Below are 18,195 nucleotides of genomic sequence, written 5' to 3' on the forward strand. Positions count from 1 at the left end.
ACAATTTCTTGAAAAGCAATATTTTGGTTGCTCTTGGTTCTTTTCTGTGTTTCAACAATAATTCCTTGGTTCTGTTCTCTTGAACATGATGTACTGGTAATACTAATTTTTCAGCCTGATATGAGTTGACTGGCAGTCAAAATGGAAATAAAAAAGAACTCCGGAGCAAGAATTGATAATCCTATCAGACTTGTAGCTTTTTCATCTGAATGTCCACTTGATGTGCAACTGAAAAAAGAATATGTACGCCATACAAACTAAAATGAAAATAAAATAAAAAACACAGAAAAAAAATATTTGCATGTCTTTTAGTGTAACCACACTCCCTCGAAATATTTGATCCTAGTTCTTCGCTGACGCTGCTGGCTATGTGTGTGCACGGAAAATGTGGAATGGACAATGGCACATTCATATGGAGAAAATTGCTTTTTGTAAAAAACACACTGATTCATGCTACGTTGCAAACTGAGCAGAGAAACGATTACTTTACAAATGGCGTACTTATGAGGGCTTGGCAAATCTGTAGGCTGATTACAATGTATCAAGAAACAGTGAAAATATAGAAAATTGATAAGAATAATACTATAGACAACACTTCCAGCTGTGCAGTTTCATGTAAATTTTATTGTAGCAGTATTTAAATTGGGTTATTCCTTATCCTCTTACAGCGTTGTTCTTTATATCAATATTTTTTTCTGACAAACAAAAATACAGGTTGCCTCATTGCAGGCAGACAAATTACATTTCACATGTGTAGAGATGTACAAACTGAACCTGGAATTCCAAACTGATGGAGCTGTGTGAAAAGGGTCTCATCGTCTGAGAAGTCAGAGTTATCAGTGAATGAAACAACTCTTCAGTTTCGGTGGAAATACATTTTTTACACAATGGCACATAATAGTTTGTGAGTGCTTGTCTCATTGAGTATGTACACAAGTGTCCGGATATATATGTGCATATTTTGCTTTGGTAGACTGGTTGAAAAACTTACTTTTGTTTTTTCTTTCAACTTTTTGTGTATAAGATGTAATACAAGGAAATGAAATGTTCAAATATATCAAAACTAGAAGCGAAACCGATGAACACAAACCGCTCATGTACAGCTGTCTTTCCTTTTCCTGTTTAATATTAATTCTAGATATTTAGTATTGTTAGTTTACTTCTGTTTTTGTTAGTTAATTTCTTTTTTTCAGTTTTTTTCATTTATTAATATTGTAGAAGTCAAAACCTGCAAATTTGCAAAAAAATGACCCAGTCTCAGAAGCAGGGCAAAAATACTTGGACAAAGAGAACCTTTTTTTGGAATTCTCAAGGAACAACGAAATGTTATAATGTACGCAAATATTCAAAAATTTTAGTATTTCAGATGAATTTTCTCAGCATTATGATATCAATGAGACTCAAACCAAACAGGCCTAGTTACATTATGTTGATGGACACTTACTCAATACCATCTATTTCGGAAAGACTAACATCTGCATTTGAAGTGTATGGTCATCAGTCTTGTCAGCCATCTTTTCCTTTCCACTTTTAGCAAATAGTACAGTATGACTCTAAATACAAAAATATCACAGCTCTGGTTGAAAAATAACTTAATTATTCACTAAATTTAAAATAAGGCATAAAATACAGTAGTAATGTGATTATTACATTATCATAAGAATGTAATATTATAGGATAAAACTAAAATGAAAGAGTCTTGCATGGAACCGTATTTTACTGCATGGAATACTAAAACCAGCATACTAAAGAAAATTGGAAATTGCACATTGATAAATATTTCTCAGTTGGAAAAATAATGTATGAATTTCATTGTTACATTAAATGAAACACTTGATGTCTAAAATGAGTTATAAACCAACTATATCTTATTAGGGGGTAACATTATATTTCTATTGGACTCATATCACTGTATTGAGTGGAATTGAAAAAACAAATCTAAAAGGAAGTAAAAGTAAAAATTCTGGTAAGATTATAAACAGTTGTTGGGTTCAATTCACTTGCTCAAAGAATCTTGAACAAAACGTTGTATTTCTATATTTGCAGATTCCATTTAATTCTAGGCTGCAGCATTAAATCGTCTAAAAATGTAACACTACTGTCAGTTTCTCCTCTCACTGACAAATTCATCAATTCGAAACAAAAGTGCACATAAATTTGAGTGAAATTAAAGGATTTTATAGTGCAACAGTAAAAAAACTTGTAAGGACTCCTACTTTGTGTGGGCCAACAAATGCAGGTGAATGACATAATGAAACTGGAAAAAAGGACACTTGAAAGGTACCATGTGACATTTTTTTTGCATTTTACATGCTGGCTTGTTTAGATATTATGGGAGAAAGTAGAACACATCTGTATACATTGAAAACTTCAAAGCAGGGAACTTGCTAATAGATGTGAAATAAAAATGGGGAGAGAACAGTTTTGTATCTGTTTTTGAGAAACTTATAGTGTAAAATTTCACTTTGGCACATTCTGACCTTAAAAAATCCTGTTTGCACAACATGAGAAACTTTGATCATAGCAACAGGAAAATTTGGTTATTTGCACAACAGTTTGACACAGTTTGGTTGTTCTGTGTACTCAGTACACGACAGTTTGGTTATCATGTACAAAACAGTGACAGAGCTCAGCCATTCTATACTAAACTTTACAGGTAGTTTGATCACATCATAACACAGTTAGGTCATTTGTACCAACATCAAAAATGGTTGGGTCATTTTCAGCACACTCTACAGGCACTTGGTTACATTACATCTGTCATGAAGATTTGTCTGTATATGAGGCAGTCAAACTTTCGGAAGCAGACAAACTTTCAGAAACATAAGTGTGCAAAAAAGGAGAGTTCCCTGCAACGCTGACAGGTGTACCACTAATCATACTAAAACAGCGAATGTTCCATCTATGGATGATGCAATTTTGATCACTACCAATATGAAGTTCAAAACAGTGCTAATTTGTCTACAGATAATGTAACTAATATGTGGGGAAAAACACATAAAAAATTCTGCTAAATTTGTGCGTCTGGATCAATGTGCATGGTTTAGATTTGGTTGTTCAAAAATTTTTAGAAAAAGGTCCTAATTTATTGTGTCAAATGAAAATATACCCTTATGCAGTTTGAACAATCTTGCTGGTCCCAATCTATTATCTCATATACCCATATTTAGTTTGAACAATTTGCTTAACTTGGCACCAGGAAATACATGGAAATCTTAGACACTATAATGCAAAATGCTGTTGTGTAAAACAACATTAATCTAAAATCACAAATTGTATAACAACTCCTCAGAAGATTCAGTTGTTTCATGACAAAAAATAATAGCCACAAGAAGTGTGAGAGCAACTTGAAAGTTGCTCAGAGTTAACCTGAGTTTATTTCTAACTTTTGGCAAATTACTGCAATCAGAATAACATTTATTTCCTTGAGCAATCAAGAAACGCACTGCTCCAAGACATTATTTGGCAATTGCGATACGGTGCACTTAGGGTCTACAAGCTGCAAGATGTTTTTGTGCACCAAGGGCATATTTGTGCTGTTTTTAATAATACTCTAATGAAGACTACTGACATACTCTTGAAATTTACAGCTACAAAATGCACATTTGGATATACTGTGAATAAGATCACTGCATTTAACAGAAACCAGTACATATATATACCTCATGAACTTTGAGCTATGAAAATCTGTCAGGTTGGCTCAAGACCCTTACAAAAATATCCTGAAGTAATCCTAGGGGGAGAAAGTCCCACAGAAATGCAGCTTGACTCACCTTGGATGTTTGTGGGACTTATGATGATAGTCCTTTATTTGACCCTTTGAGTGCCAAATTCAATTTTTGCTGTCTTTATAGAATATCACATAGCTAACAACTTTTTTCAGAATCTAGACAATCTTTTCAGATTTTTCCCAAAATTTTGGTCAAAAATTGTTACCGATGAAAAGTTGTGTCTATTTGATCCAAAATTATAAAAAAATTACAGAAAAAGTCATAAAAATTGGTAAAATGTTACACTGAAATTTTGGTGGGAAAAAATATAGCACTCAGAGGGCTAAGCCCTGTTGCCTTGTAAAACTTCGATGGTAACACAAACAGTTTATATTCCCACCGATTACCTACAGGATCATTTTGTAATTAGAGTTGAGAGTTGAGGATTCTGATTGGGCATCTGATAAAATATCACCACATGTCCCAGAGTTGATGTGGTATTACTTCAGAGATGTTAGGCATAAAAAATATGAATGATGTGCTGAAAAATTACAAATCCTCTTTAATACAGAATGTTTTTAATTTACGTTAGTCAAATCACAGAAACTGAGATGTTTGCACTGAGTGTTAATTTGCATGTGCATAAAGAGAATTTAATCACAGTCCTGCACTTGGCAAAAATTTTTTCACTTGGCAAAAATTTTTCAATACACCAAAAACACAAGTGAATTTCACGTATGAGAGATGCACATTTGAGTGGCAAACCCTGAAAATTTAAATGCATGGCATTCACTACATTGATTTAAACACTCGGTCTACATAAATTGTAGCGCTGAAAAGTTTCAGTGCTTTAGGCAGGAACAAATATAAAATCCGAAAACTGGGCACAAGACAGTCTAAATGTAAAAATCATAACTTAGGCAGCCATTGGTCTAACTTTTGCAAATATCTTTGTTGCTCTATCATCAGTGTCTCATTTGTAGGTGTCGTCTGTTGTTTCATCACATTTAATATTGTACATGTATCGAAGAAACGATGACATTGCAGCAGTGTAACATAACAGTGACATACTGGAGACCTAACTTTCAATATTGAAGAGGTAACATTGGGCATCCACATACACTCTAATTATTTGAGTGATCTGTTCTGTCACGATTGAGTTTGCTTGCCATGGTTTTGCCAAAATTACAGCAAGAGTCAGTTAAACCTGATTCTTGCTATTGGGACTACCCTCGGACTCATTGAGGATGCAGTCAAGACAGATCCAAGGGGCAATACTTATTGAGACAATGGCTTTCTAATCTTCTATGATAAACTTTCCCTTCCATTATCAAGGTCCATGAAATCAAATTTTATGTAAAAATGTGAAACTGTACTTTGTTTGACAAATCTGTCTGTGAAATGACAAATAACATGTTTGAAATGTTGAAAACTATCTGCAGGCAGTATCTTTCTTTCAAAAAGAATTTTCTTCCACAAATTTTTCAAAAAACAAGTTATCTTCTTTGGTGTATAGCCTTAGAAATTGCACATCTTTAAATATTCAGAATTGGCATGGGTAACAAGCCATCCATGATGATCGACAGCAGGGATTCAGATTAGGTTGTGCTGGGTTGTACTGAAGCAGCAAAGTTCAAAACACTTGGAAGCCAAACCATGGTTCCAGTTTGAATTTCATTCATGGAAAAAAAAAATAGACATTATGAGGCACAACATACCACGGAGGGAGAATAACACCCAAGGAAAGGCAGGTCAACTAATTCCTCACAGCTGTTTGCGCACTTTCAACAGAAACTTTTCACCAGATCTGATTGAGCATAAAATTGACCCAAAATCTGTCGACAGAAAAAACTTTAAACACAGCCCTTTGGAAAGCCTCACTATTACAGTAATTACATTACATGTTTCTGTTTCTTAAAAAAATATCATACCCTCCCATGGTACACTTCTGCTGGTAAACTCACGAGCTGTGTCACTCTTTCAGGTGATATGGAAAAATAAAAATCTGTATTTTTTTGTATAGAAACAAAAGTGTGTTCAGGCTGGTGAGCAGGTGACAGTGTCTGATGCCAATATGGATCTTGGTCACGATGTTCTTGACTTGCCTGATTAGCCTCAAATCTCAACAGTAAATTAAGTACCGGTAAATTTTCTGTCCAGTAGCTTCCGTATCGCACTCCCCTTTCACCTCACCAGTTTGGTCAAGTCCTATTGTATGCCATTGAGTGTTTGAAGCTGTTTACTTTGACTTGGGGATGAAAGGGTAGAACCTGATGTTCTCCTCAATCTGTCCATTCTCCCAATGAATCTGTTGCAAATTTTTTTTTAAAGTGACTGACGATGGCAGTAAACACTGATCTGGAAACCATCCTTTCTAAAACGAAATTTGTGCTCCATGTTTCACACATGAAGTGTTTCACTCGGTGAACTGTAGAGCCAGAACAGGTAAAACCGGACCAGACTCGTGGCTATGCCTGGAACATTGGGAAGCTGAAAAGAAGGAAACATAATATAATAATTAATATATCAAAACAAAATGAGACACAAAAACCAGTATGGTGTAACAGATGACAGAGTATAAATATGTCCTGTTTACCACATAGCTGGTTCATAACTATGGAATTAATTATGGGTTGGTGTAACACAGACAGATCATATTAGTATAACACGGAAACAAATACTATAGTGGAAGCTCTGCTCTAATTCTTTATAGCTGGCAACTGTACTCCATTTCTTTGTAATTTCACTTTCCCTTCAGCCATTGCTTTTTTGTCATGATGGTATGACAATGTTTCGTCAAAACATCTATTAAAATTCTCTTCAGAACATTCCCATATTTTCCGTCCAAAACATGGGTGTCTCTTGTATTTAAAAATATCCAGCGAAAGAGTCTTTCAGAGAAACATCTGGAAATGATAGCGGCAGATAAAACCTGTGCACCTGATGACAACTATTATTGTTGAAATGGAGTGAGTTTTATGAAGGATTACGGCAGATGACGTGGAATAAAATTTTTTTCCTCGGCTAGGTGAAAATAAAATGGCTGCAGGAGGAGATGACTGGGACTATATTTAATATGATAGCTTCTTCTCAGATAACTGAAAGTCTTTTTAAACCAAAATTAAGTCAATTTTAAGGAACATCGGGAAGCTGGAAAGAGGAATGGATAGAAAACTTGTTTCAATATGGAAATTTATGTGAATAATTTGAAAGTGAGGTGGCAAAGACAGAAGCAAACGACAATGGAGAGTTGCTCAGACACAAAATACAACTGTACTTACACTGACATACATATCATCTAGAAGAAATCCATACAAGGTCCAAAGAGAGGATGCTATAAATGTCGCTATCGAAAGTGGAAAAGATAACGATTTGACTGATTTGTTTCGTATAACTTCCCTCTGTAGAAAAAAACATTACAATTACTTCAATGATCACTGTATCTGCATGTGGCAATACTTGGTCATTTATGACTGAAATAACAGCTGTTCAAAGATTTTTCACTTTTGCAACCAAGGCAACTTAACTCTTTTTTCTGAAATGATTAAACAGATGTAATACATGCTCATATTATGCTAGAATAAATTAACCCTGTACTTTGAGCCACAGAGCTGTAATGGTATGGTTTGAAATCATCTTTTCCAGTGTGTTCATTCATTCCACAGAAGTATGCTTTTTTGAAAATTATAAAACACTGAAAATCTAGGAATACATATTCATAAAATGCTAATATAAATTAATCCTGTACTTGAAACTGCTGTAGTTGTGTGGAGTGAAATCATGCGTCTGTATCAATTTTTCTTTTCATGTATTGTGTAAAAGGCCGGTGGTCTAAAATTCTGAGTAAACAAAGCATGCATGAATAGTGAAATCATGTTCGTAAGTTATTCCGTGTACATATATCCACACAGCCTTAGTCTCTGCTGTCAACAGCTATAAACAGTAAAAAAAAACATGATGCACAAAATTGTTGGTACACACAAACAGAAGTGTTATCATAACCTTAGTTATGGCATCTATATTTTGCTCTCGACAACAATTTAAAAACAAAAGCAGAATGTCATCCACCTACCAGCTGAGCAAGGGGAGCTGAATACATTGCCACGGTTACTCCACTGGCAGCCAAACCCAGCTGGTTAATGAGCCGATCTGGCGTCAGATCGTAATAATTAAAGTATAAAAGAACAGCCATCACACAAACGAAGGCATAAAAGGTCAGGCGAATGATTTTCGTCTGCAAAGAAATACAAAATTATTACTAAAGATTATTTCTATTGTACAAGTGAAAGTGACCGTCTCACTACACTATACATGATAGATTTAGTCTTATTGGTGTTGACAGCAACAGGTTTTTGCTAAAACAGATCATGTGCCACAGAGCTTGTTCCTTCAACAACAATGAGTATTACATAGTTGTTAAAATTTCAAACCTGCATGGGTAGCACAAATATCAAAAATGCGTCAATGACACTGTAGCTCCCATCCTGGACTATTTAGTGTTTGTTCTCTGGTCAGATATTTGAACATGTGTGAAAGGGATAAAGTGCATGAAGTGAAAATACTTAATGAAATGTACTGGAGACAGTGAAATATGTTTAATGTAATTATTCAGAATATAAAATGGAAAAAATACAGAATTAGATATATCGAATACTGTGATACAACCATTAACTCAACAAGTCATTTACAATGACATAGTCCCCACTTGTAATAGGAGTATTAGTCTTGATGGGGCAGGAAAATGTGGTCATTAAGAAGTATCACTGGAGTGTATATGTTGAGATCTATGGGCACATAGGTCTATGTCGTTGTTCCCAATTTGAAACACATGAGGCATGTCCAAGTTATGGTTCTAAATGGGGAAAAAAGATCAGACCTCTAGCAGTATTGGCCAGCCAAGAAATACATATGCGCATTATAAATGAGGTACAAGATGTGACATCTTAAGGTCTAATATCCTATCAAAATTGGAGGGTATAGAACTTGTGGTTACTGAAATATGCATATATATATGTATAATCAAGGTCAAAGGTCATCGAGGTCACATGACATTTTGAAAAAAAAAATTATATTGCTAATTAATCCCTATATGCCAAAAAATCAGATCTCTAGCTCTATTCGCTTGCCCAGAATTAGATGTGTACATAATTAATGAGGTAAAGCGTGTGTTGTCATAAGGTCTCCCATCCTACTAAATACAAAGGACATAGCACTTGTGGTTACTTATTTATTGACATAAACATATATTTAAGGTAAAAGGTCATCGAGGTCACATGACATTTGGTCAAAAAATTTCTCTTCTATAGTTATCCCTATATACCAAAAATCAGACATCCAGCTCTATTGGCTCGCTCAGAATGAGATATGCGCATAATTATTGAGGTACAGTATGTGGCGTCATAAGGTGTCCAATCATACCAAACATGAAGGGTGTAGCACTTGTGGTTACCGAGTTATGGACAAATATGTATATTTGAGGTCAAAGGTCACCGACGTCACGTGACATTTTGTCAAAAAAATTGTTTTGCTAAGTTATCCCTATATACCAAAAATCAGACCTCTAGCTCTATTGGCTCGCTCAAAATTAGATATGCGCATAATTAATGAGGTACAATATGTGGCGTCATAAGGTGTCCCATCATACCATACATGAAGGCTGTAGCACTTGTGGTTACTGAGTTATGGACAAATATGTATATTTGAGGTCAAAGGTCACCGAGGTCACGTGACATTTTGTCAAAAAAATTGTTTTGCTAAGTTATCCCTATATACCAAAAATCAGACCTCTAGCTCTATTGGCTCGCTCAAAATTAGATATGTGCATAATTAATGAGGTACAATCTGTGGCGTCATAAGGTGTCCCATCATACCATACATGAAGGCTGTAGCACTTGTGGTTACTGAGTTATGGACAAATATGTATATTTGAGGTCAAAGGTCACCGAGGTCACGTGACATTTTGTCAAAAAAATTGTATTGCTAAGTTATCCCTATATACCAAAAATCAGACCTCTAGCTCTATTGGCTCGCTCAAAATTAGATATGTGCATAATAATGAGGTACAATATGTGGCGTCATAAGGTGTCCCATCATACCATATATGAAGGGTGGTAGCACTTGTGGTTACTGAGTTATGGACAAATATGTATATTTGAGATCAAAGGTCATCAAGGTCACATGACATTTTGTCAAAATATCCGAGATATCTGCGTGAACGGATGGACTCACGGATGGACGAACAGACGGACATGACCCAATCTATAAGCTCACTGGACTTCATCCGTGGGGACTAAAAATTGTGTCACTGCATCCTTTTTGCAATATGAATACGATGAGAAACTAAATTTTTATTTTTCGTGGCCTTATACATGGGAGTCTATGGAGATCTGCCTTATACATGGGAGTCTATGGACGTGTAAACTAAAAATATGCAAATTTCACCACGATTTGCCCAAATTTGGGAAAGGTCACTCCTATGCACTTCCATACCAAGTTTCAAATCAATCGGACTTGTGGTTTCAGAGCAGGAGATTTTTTGACCAAAAATGGGAGAAAATTACAAAAAAATCATGAAAAATAGCAAGTCCAAGATACTGACCCAAGATGTCCACAATCATTTCATGTCAGCCCAAAGTACTTACATGCTAATTTTTCATGTAATCTGCTCAGTGGTTATTGAGTTTTTTCAATTTTGACTGTTTTTACATTTTTTCACTTAATTTGCATATTTTTGGCAATGACAACTTCATTTGAACAAAATCTCATCTACAGCCCATCATCCATTTACACACCAAATATCAAGATGAAATGTACAGCGGTTTTGGAGTTTTTGATGTTGACGGACAGACATACAGACATACAGACATACAGACACACAGACATACAGACATACAGACATACATACATACAGACATTTCCCTAGCCTATAAGAATAGCTTCCATTGCCATATATACATATGGCTATGGAGCTAAAATGCTGATAGTGAGTGAGAGAGAGAGAGAGAGAGAGATAGAGAGAGAGAGAGAGAGAGAGAGAGAGAGAGAAACACACACACACATAAACAAAGGAAGAGAACTGGGAGGAAAAATGACAGACAGTGAAAATCAGGGTCAGGGATAGGGTTAATTCCAGTGTGTGTGTGTGTGCACAGTAAGTGAGGCTACCCACAATTCTCCATGATTCGTACACACAGAGATCACTCACTGAACTGGAGCAAATTTCTTCTGTACACAGAACAGCTCGGTCCATATATCAAAATTCTGGGACCATAGTTTTGATAATCATAATTCTCTAATTTCTCACTGTGAATAATGAGAAGATCAACCCCTTTTCCGCAGAGGAGATAGCAATTTTGTGATTTTGTCGACATAGATTTTTGACAGCCATACACAATATTTTCAAGGAAACTAAGGGAATAAGTTGCATCTGTGTTGGCAAAAGAAAGGGCATTGATTTTTTTAAATGTTTGTAACAAAGGAAATTTGCATGTCTGACAGGTGGTATGATGAGACCATCGTAGTTGCTGATAACTTTACCATGACAAGTGTGCAATTTTTAGCACCTCCAAACATCGACTTCTCATTCAATTTACTCCTGAATTTTAAAGATGATCAATAATTTTGGAACATAATTTTAACCAATAATCTTTAAATTAAATTCTAAGTTTCAAATTGTTCAGAAAGTGATAAAATTGAAGAAGCCTTTAGCAAATAATGTCTGACCACACAAGTCAAAGGGAATTGTGGGTAGCCTCACTTACTGTGGTGTGTCTGTGTCTGTGTCTGCCTGTCTGTGTCTGTCTGTCTGTATGTATGTATGTTTATATGTATGTATCAATTACCAGGTAAATCATGTACCTGTCAAAACAACAAATTTCAGATCATGCTGATATTATAATATTATTTACCTTTTCATTTGTGTAGTAAATGTAAACTATAATACATGTTGTCTGGATACAGCTTCCAATGGTATTGACTGTGAGTATGGTTGAATCTCGAACCAGAGAACCATAATAGCACCAAAGAACATTGCTGAAATGTAGAAGAAAGTTCAATTTTTTTTACTGAATGGCGTTTCAGTAAAACAGCTTGAGAACACACACTTTTCTTTTTCTAATACCTTTGAAATTGCATTATATGTGCACTATAAGCAAAATTCTCTCTTTGAGAATATTTAAATATATTTGTACTTGATGTGAGAGTTTGTGTTGGTTGCTCTCCTGATAAAAAAGTCAGCCGGATTACAGCATTCCTGCACTGTATGTGACAATCCTTTTTAATACAAGTATGATTGATCTCAATGCAACACAGGAGTCTACATCAGAAAGCAACTGATCATCATCTAAGTCTGAGGATGACCTTATTAAAAAGCAAAGCATGACCATCATAATATTGTTACATCATTTGTAATATAATCACAGTTCTGCTTCAGGTTCAAGAATTCGATGATAAATCATCAGGGTTGTGAGATTTGTGAGCTTGCCACGTTTGGATCAAACAATAAATCTCCCTGTGAGTAGAATACAAATCCACCGGCACCATCTGTTGAAACAATTATTCTGGATTACAAACAGAAAGGTCAGAATGCCTTCCCAAACAATACAGGGAGGTAAGATCCATCTATGGATTTAATACTGGCCGGTTTGATGTGCAATAAAATTCCACAATACTGGTGTCTGCCGAGCAAATAATGTACAGACGTATAGGACATACTGTAGTCACGTACCAAATGATCTTTGTTGATACACTGTACGAGATATATTATTGGAAAATGAATGAAGTAAAAATGCAAAATGAGATGAACACTGAGACTGAATCTACTTAACATTGGTGGCGTCTCAATGAAGTAATTCCGTGTTTTGCAACTTCATAACCCTGTGATATTAAACCAATCTGTTTTACTGCATGTATCAGTATATTTAATGTGATAAAGGGAACGTAAAAAGTCTAGATTTTGCTGATCCACCTAATGCATACATGAGATGTAATAAATGCACAAATAAAGAACTGTAACAATACACATTGTGTGACCTCAACTGTTTGACCTCTGTATGATGAAGAGTGAGAGTTCATTTTGATTGCAAGACATACATATATGCTCATGTGCCATATGGTTGTGATATGCACAGCGTGATGATTAAAAACAGGTATACAATTTCATGTCCCTGACATAATCATACTGTTTAGTCTTTCTATTTCACTTATAGAATTATCTACCACTTGACTAGAGATTAAACAACATTATTGTTTACGACATTGAAACAACTGTATCTGCTTTCAATTAGGCATTCATGTTACAATGGGTAAATTCTGAAATTTCTGGTGTGGTTTAAAACTTATCTTCAAAAACAACACATAGATATAAAACATCATTACACTATAGTAAGTAAACATATGAAGACCACCGAATCCATTGTGTGGAATCCATTTGATTGTGAGTTGTGTCAAGGGAGACAGTGTAATACTATAACAGTAATAAACATATTTTTGTATCATATGCATTCATGTTTTCTTTTGTGACTTGATATAAATTTACACAACTGCCAGGTACTTGAATTATCACATGAGTATTTTAAATGTGTGTCATCCATTTTTATGGTAACATAAAATAGTACAGAAATAACAAAAGTGCTTGGTCTGTGTTTTATATTATTTTAGAAATGTTGACAGAAATATAAATCCACTTTTAGTTCTCATTAGTATTACAAATATATTCAAAACTAGTATTTGGCAATTTGCATATTGAACAGCCAATTGTTTGTGACAACTTTATGGGTTTAACCAAATGCTACCAGTGTCAACTCAAACAAAAGTGAGTATGCCTTCAGTTCAATGTAAAAACCTTTCAGTGACAGTTTAATATAAATATGCTGCACATGCACCCTTGGTGTAATGTAATCACAATATTTTGGGGGGAGAGTTCGTAAAATAGACAATTCTGCCTTGGGTTATTTTTACAGTTTTTCACCTTTTTCCAATAAAATACCACTTGCCAAAACATCAACATTTTCAGTGAAGATTGTCTGAAGATTGGAGATTGGTTGAACAGACTATTTATTTTCCCATATGTCCTGCATGAAAACTGTGTGATTCATGCGTTGAGATCACTGGGTAAATTTGAACTTTCAAGACAAGTAAAACACATGCACTTACTTAATATTTGTTGCAAGGTATGGTAAGAAGGGAACATCTTGTGTGCTTCTTTTCCTAATGATTTGTAAACATGCCGGTCTGCAAACAAGTGAAAAAAAAAACCAATGAAGTAAATACAGTGTCAGTGTATATGTTTAAAATTCTTCAAGGAGTGATGACGCTTCATCGTACGACAGAAACATTGTCACTGCATCAAATGCTTATGAACATGTTATGGTATGGCTCCTCTTGATTTTTAACACTTTTTTAACTTGGTACTGATTATCTCAAAAATTATGAATGGGAAAACACTGTCACCAAATGAAAGTATATAACAGGTCATGGATTATTGAAACATGCCTTTGAAGACAAAACACAACTAACTGCCTTTTGGGGGAGGCTGGATATAGTGTCTTTTTGATTATTATGGACAAATTCACACAAACTAACTTCATGCCATTCCACTATGGAAACTGTGCATATTAGCACTATACAGTAAATAGTCATTCAAATTATGTCAAGGAAAGTTTCTTGTTCAAAAACCTGTCCGCAGTTTGAACTCCAAATAATCCATTTAAGCAATAGCACATGTTTTGGTAGCCCTGCGTACAGATCTGTGTGTTCCCGGTGTTATACGGCCTCCACCACATACAGACCTGTACACAGGGCTAATGTTTTGGAAAAGTTCACATCAAATTTTAGTTGTCAGATCTTTGCAAACTTTCACTTGGAGGAGGGGGACGGGTTTGCAGTGAAATATGACGAGTTTCATTTGCTATGTATGGTCCTCTAATACGGCCATAGATATTGACTCAATCTGTAGGAAGCTGGATGATTAGATGTACCACAGTGACAAGAATATTTTTATGGTACTACAACATATGCAGATAAAGTAACTTCCAGCTGATATACAACGCAATTTTGTGTGAGGTATGTGAATTCTGATAAAGAACATTAGCATAAACTTTTATTACCAATCTGCACAAATGAATACTGATCTTTTCACCTCACATCTTGCATTATTTAAAGAGATGATCTGAAAGAGATCACTAGTCATCTGCAAAACTGACCTGTACACTACTTCAGCAATGATGTGACAAGGAAAGTCGATTAGATAATTACCAAGGCACTTTTTTTTTGGGGGGGGGGGACTTTATCATATTCCCACTTACTCTATTAGCCAGCACTTTTTGACTGTTAATTTATACTTTTTTGACAAAGAACTATATTTGCATATACATATTAAAACAGGTCTGAGGAGATCGCTGCATTCTGGTGATCTCACTGTGTACACAACATCTGGAAGTTATGCTTTGAACCATAGACCCTAGGGTCTATGTTTGAACCCAGCCATTTAGGCACTCTCAAGTTTCCTGTGCACTCCGTCACCTTAGCAGAAAATTGGTGTGGTACCATTATGGAGGTAGGCATGAATGTGCTGTGATTACGCATCTTTTACAAAAAATTTCACCGTCCAAATTTATTGAAGAGGGAATATTTGCTAGGAAAGGAACCATATTCAATGGAAGTTTACATGTAAAAAAGCCAAAGTCAAAGTCTCCTAAATCAGTGATTTTATGAGGAATATTACAATAACTAAGAATCCTTGAGAATCACTAAATTTTACTCGAAAAAATTATTGAAACCAAGAACATAGTGAGTATACAGGGAAGAGTGTGTATATAAGGAAGAGTACTTTACGCAAGAGTTGGCGAACCTTGGTTTGAATTTTTACTGCATGATGATGATAATGATGGTGATGATGATAATAATAGTAATAACAGTGATAATAATAATAAAAATATTGATTAAAACCATTAATAATAATAATTTTAAATTTTTTTATTAAATTAATAACTGGACGCTGGATTCCCTGTGCAACAACACATCTGTCGTAGTTTTAAGAAAATCCTTTGTGAAAGAATTTCATCGTATAAATATCAAACACGTGGCAAAGCACAACTGAATGGGACTGGGTTGGATTGGTGTATCACTGAACTTATATAGGAAACGCACACAATTTAATGAATAGGCTGATTCTCTGGAGAACAGACCTATTGGAATCTATTGACGGTGTAATCCCATGATTTTTGATGACGCGTAGTTACACCAGTAACAGATTTATGGAGTCTGTATGGCGATGCGGCAAATACTCACGTTTGGGGGTACATGTGTGCTTTCGTAGCTTACGTTAGGAACGTTTTCAGCTCCATGATTACGTGAACAGCGACTCGGTTGGCTTATAGATTAGAGCGGCGAATGTACCGTAAAAAGGGTACGATATGGCAACACATCGATTTCGTCATATCGAGTCACAGCTGATATTATAATAAAATTATTTTATTGGCAAAAAAGTAGAAAAATATAAAGTTGTTTTAACTCTTCTTAGTGATCTCCGTCGATATCGCCCCTCTCATTGTTTCTCGGGTGCCACGTAGCACACCTAATTACTCTACTTGAAAACGTACTATCCACGCACAGCGCTCATGTGTCATTGCACAAACCATACCATACGGATCACAGAGAGATACTTACATGCCCGCGGCGAACATTCCCACTGTAAACACTAGACACGCCCATGACACCCAGTAAAGCTGGTCCATTTCCCTATGATAGAATAATTTTGATAACCCTCAATTAAAACGCATTAACGACGACCGTGATCGACCAAAGCCTCTGGAAATTCCAGACTAAGCAGTCAAAACAACCTCTCAAAGCGCCATCTTTAAAGCATGCTAATATATGGAGATACTTCTTACCCATTGGTCGGTATTGGGATAGGATGTTGTAGTTTCTTTACTCCAATGAGTGCTCACACCTGCATGTTTTCAACCACGTATAATTTGTCGTGTGTAGGCCTACAATGTAGTCCTATGCATGCTGCAGTCGCAGTAGGGGAAGTTCCAGGACCGAATGCGTCGGGAACATTGAACTACTGTTTTTGAAGTAATCCATAGGGTCCCTTTAACCATTCTTTTTCTGCATCGACATCATCACCAATTTTAATATTTATTAGATCTACAGGCAACAAACTACATTGATAAGGAGCATACAAGTACACAACAACAACAACAACAACAACGACGACAACAAAAACTACAACATCAGACAAACTGTGGACATCCGAGTTCCCATGGTGGTAAAACTGGGACAAAATAAACTTTTAAAAACCTTCACTTTTGTACTCACGTGATATGTAGAGGACCCAACGTCAAAGTTCCATTGTACCTGACATGTTTACGCATTTCATGACAGATGTACCAACCGGCATCAACAACATTTTCAAAGAGGCTCGCCAAGTTAGGGAAACTCGCTATCATTTCAAACAGTGATTCAGGCGCACGTTGTCGGCATACATGTGAACGACTAGTGTAGTAGGTAGTCGGTGTAGATAATACTATGCTGTATGGGTCAGCTGGAGTATATGAGTGTGACAGCCGTATCTTGGATTAAATTTTGCGGGAGAATTACATCCTATTTTAGTACGCTTCATGGTTAGTCCAGGAGACATGAAAATCTTACGAGAAAAATGTTCAGCAAAAATTGAATAATTCGATGAAATTTAAAATGCTTTACGGGTAGTAGACACTCCATTTCGCTTCGACAGCTTCACATAGTTGCTGTCAACAAACATGCAACCTCCCCCTCATTCATGGGACATCATTAAAAGGTCAATGGTTCAAAATAATAAGCCTAAAACTTTGCCAAATGCCCCATTTGAAGCTTATTCTATTAATAGTTATTCAATTATTGCACTGTTCATGACAAATGTGAAAATTGTTGAAAAAGAACGGTTTTACTGTCCATAAGAAAGAACTCGAAATTACCACATTACCCCGTTAAGAAGACTTTCGTATGGACTTCCTGTTACATACATTTTCTGCTTTAACATTTTAACGTACGTCGACCAGGTAGATAAGATCATATTATAAGGCATTAAAACTCACAAAGAAGTAGACTTAACCTGCATGCCGCTTAGAAACCAACGTAGAGGGTAATCTAAAAATTAGAATATAAATAAACTACGAAATACCAAAGAGTAATGATAAATATTTTTCAGCTAAATCTAATCCTCATGTTTTGTGTTAAAAATATCGTGTTTTTTAAGCTGGCAGAAAGTGTTCTGTGAGAATGGCTTCGAATGAGATATTTTAAGAATCATTTGGGCCAGGGATAAATAAAGATGTATTCTCTAATTCTCGGGTCATTATCACCAATTCGCCGATTGATATTTATCTTTTTTATTTGAACGTTTCTGGAAGTCGCACTTAGTGTAAATACTCCCGCATTGTAATTTTACCGATGTTTAATCAGTGAGAGTGTCGTTTGATTATCTGGTTGATAAATCTGTTTA

At 35.5% G+C, this 18,195-nt stretch overlaps 1 protein-coding gene across 1 annotated transcript; it reads right to left on the reverse strand.

The window, feature by feature from the left end:
- Nucleotides 1-1,183: 1,183 nt before the first annotated feature.
- On the reverse strand, nucleotides 1,184-16,583 carry LOC139121497 (sugar transporter SWEET1-like). Its single transcript, XM_070686399.1, has 6 exons — nucleotides 16,377-16,583; nucleotides 13,863-13,940; nucleotides 11,618-11,741; nucleotides 7,783-7,944; nucleotides 6,992-7,111; nucleotides 1,184-6,200 (listed from the first exon to the last, which is right to left on the reverse strand). The coding sequence occupies exons 1-6, from the start codon at nucleotides 16,442-16,444 to the stop codon at nucleotides 6,111-6,113; spliced, it is 642 nt and encodes a 213-aa protein (XP_070542500.1). The 5' UTR covers nucleotides 16,445-16,583; the 3' UTR covers nucleotides 1,184-6,110.
- Nucleotides 16,584-18,195: the final 1,612 nt, after the last annotated feature.

Source organism: Ptychodera flava, chromosome 21 (assembly GCF_041260155.1).
Source record: "Ptychodera flava strain L36383 chromosome 21, AS_Pfla_20210202, whole genome shotgun sequence".
NCBI classification, from domain to species: Eukaryota; Metazoa; Hemichordata; class Enteropneusta; family Ptychoderidae; genus Ptychodera; species Ptychodera flava.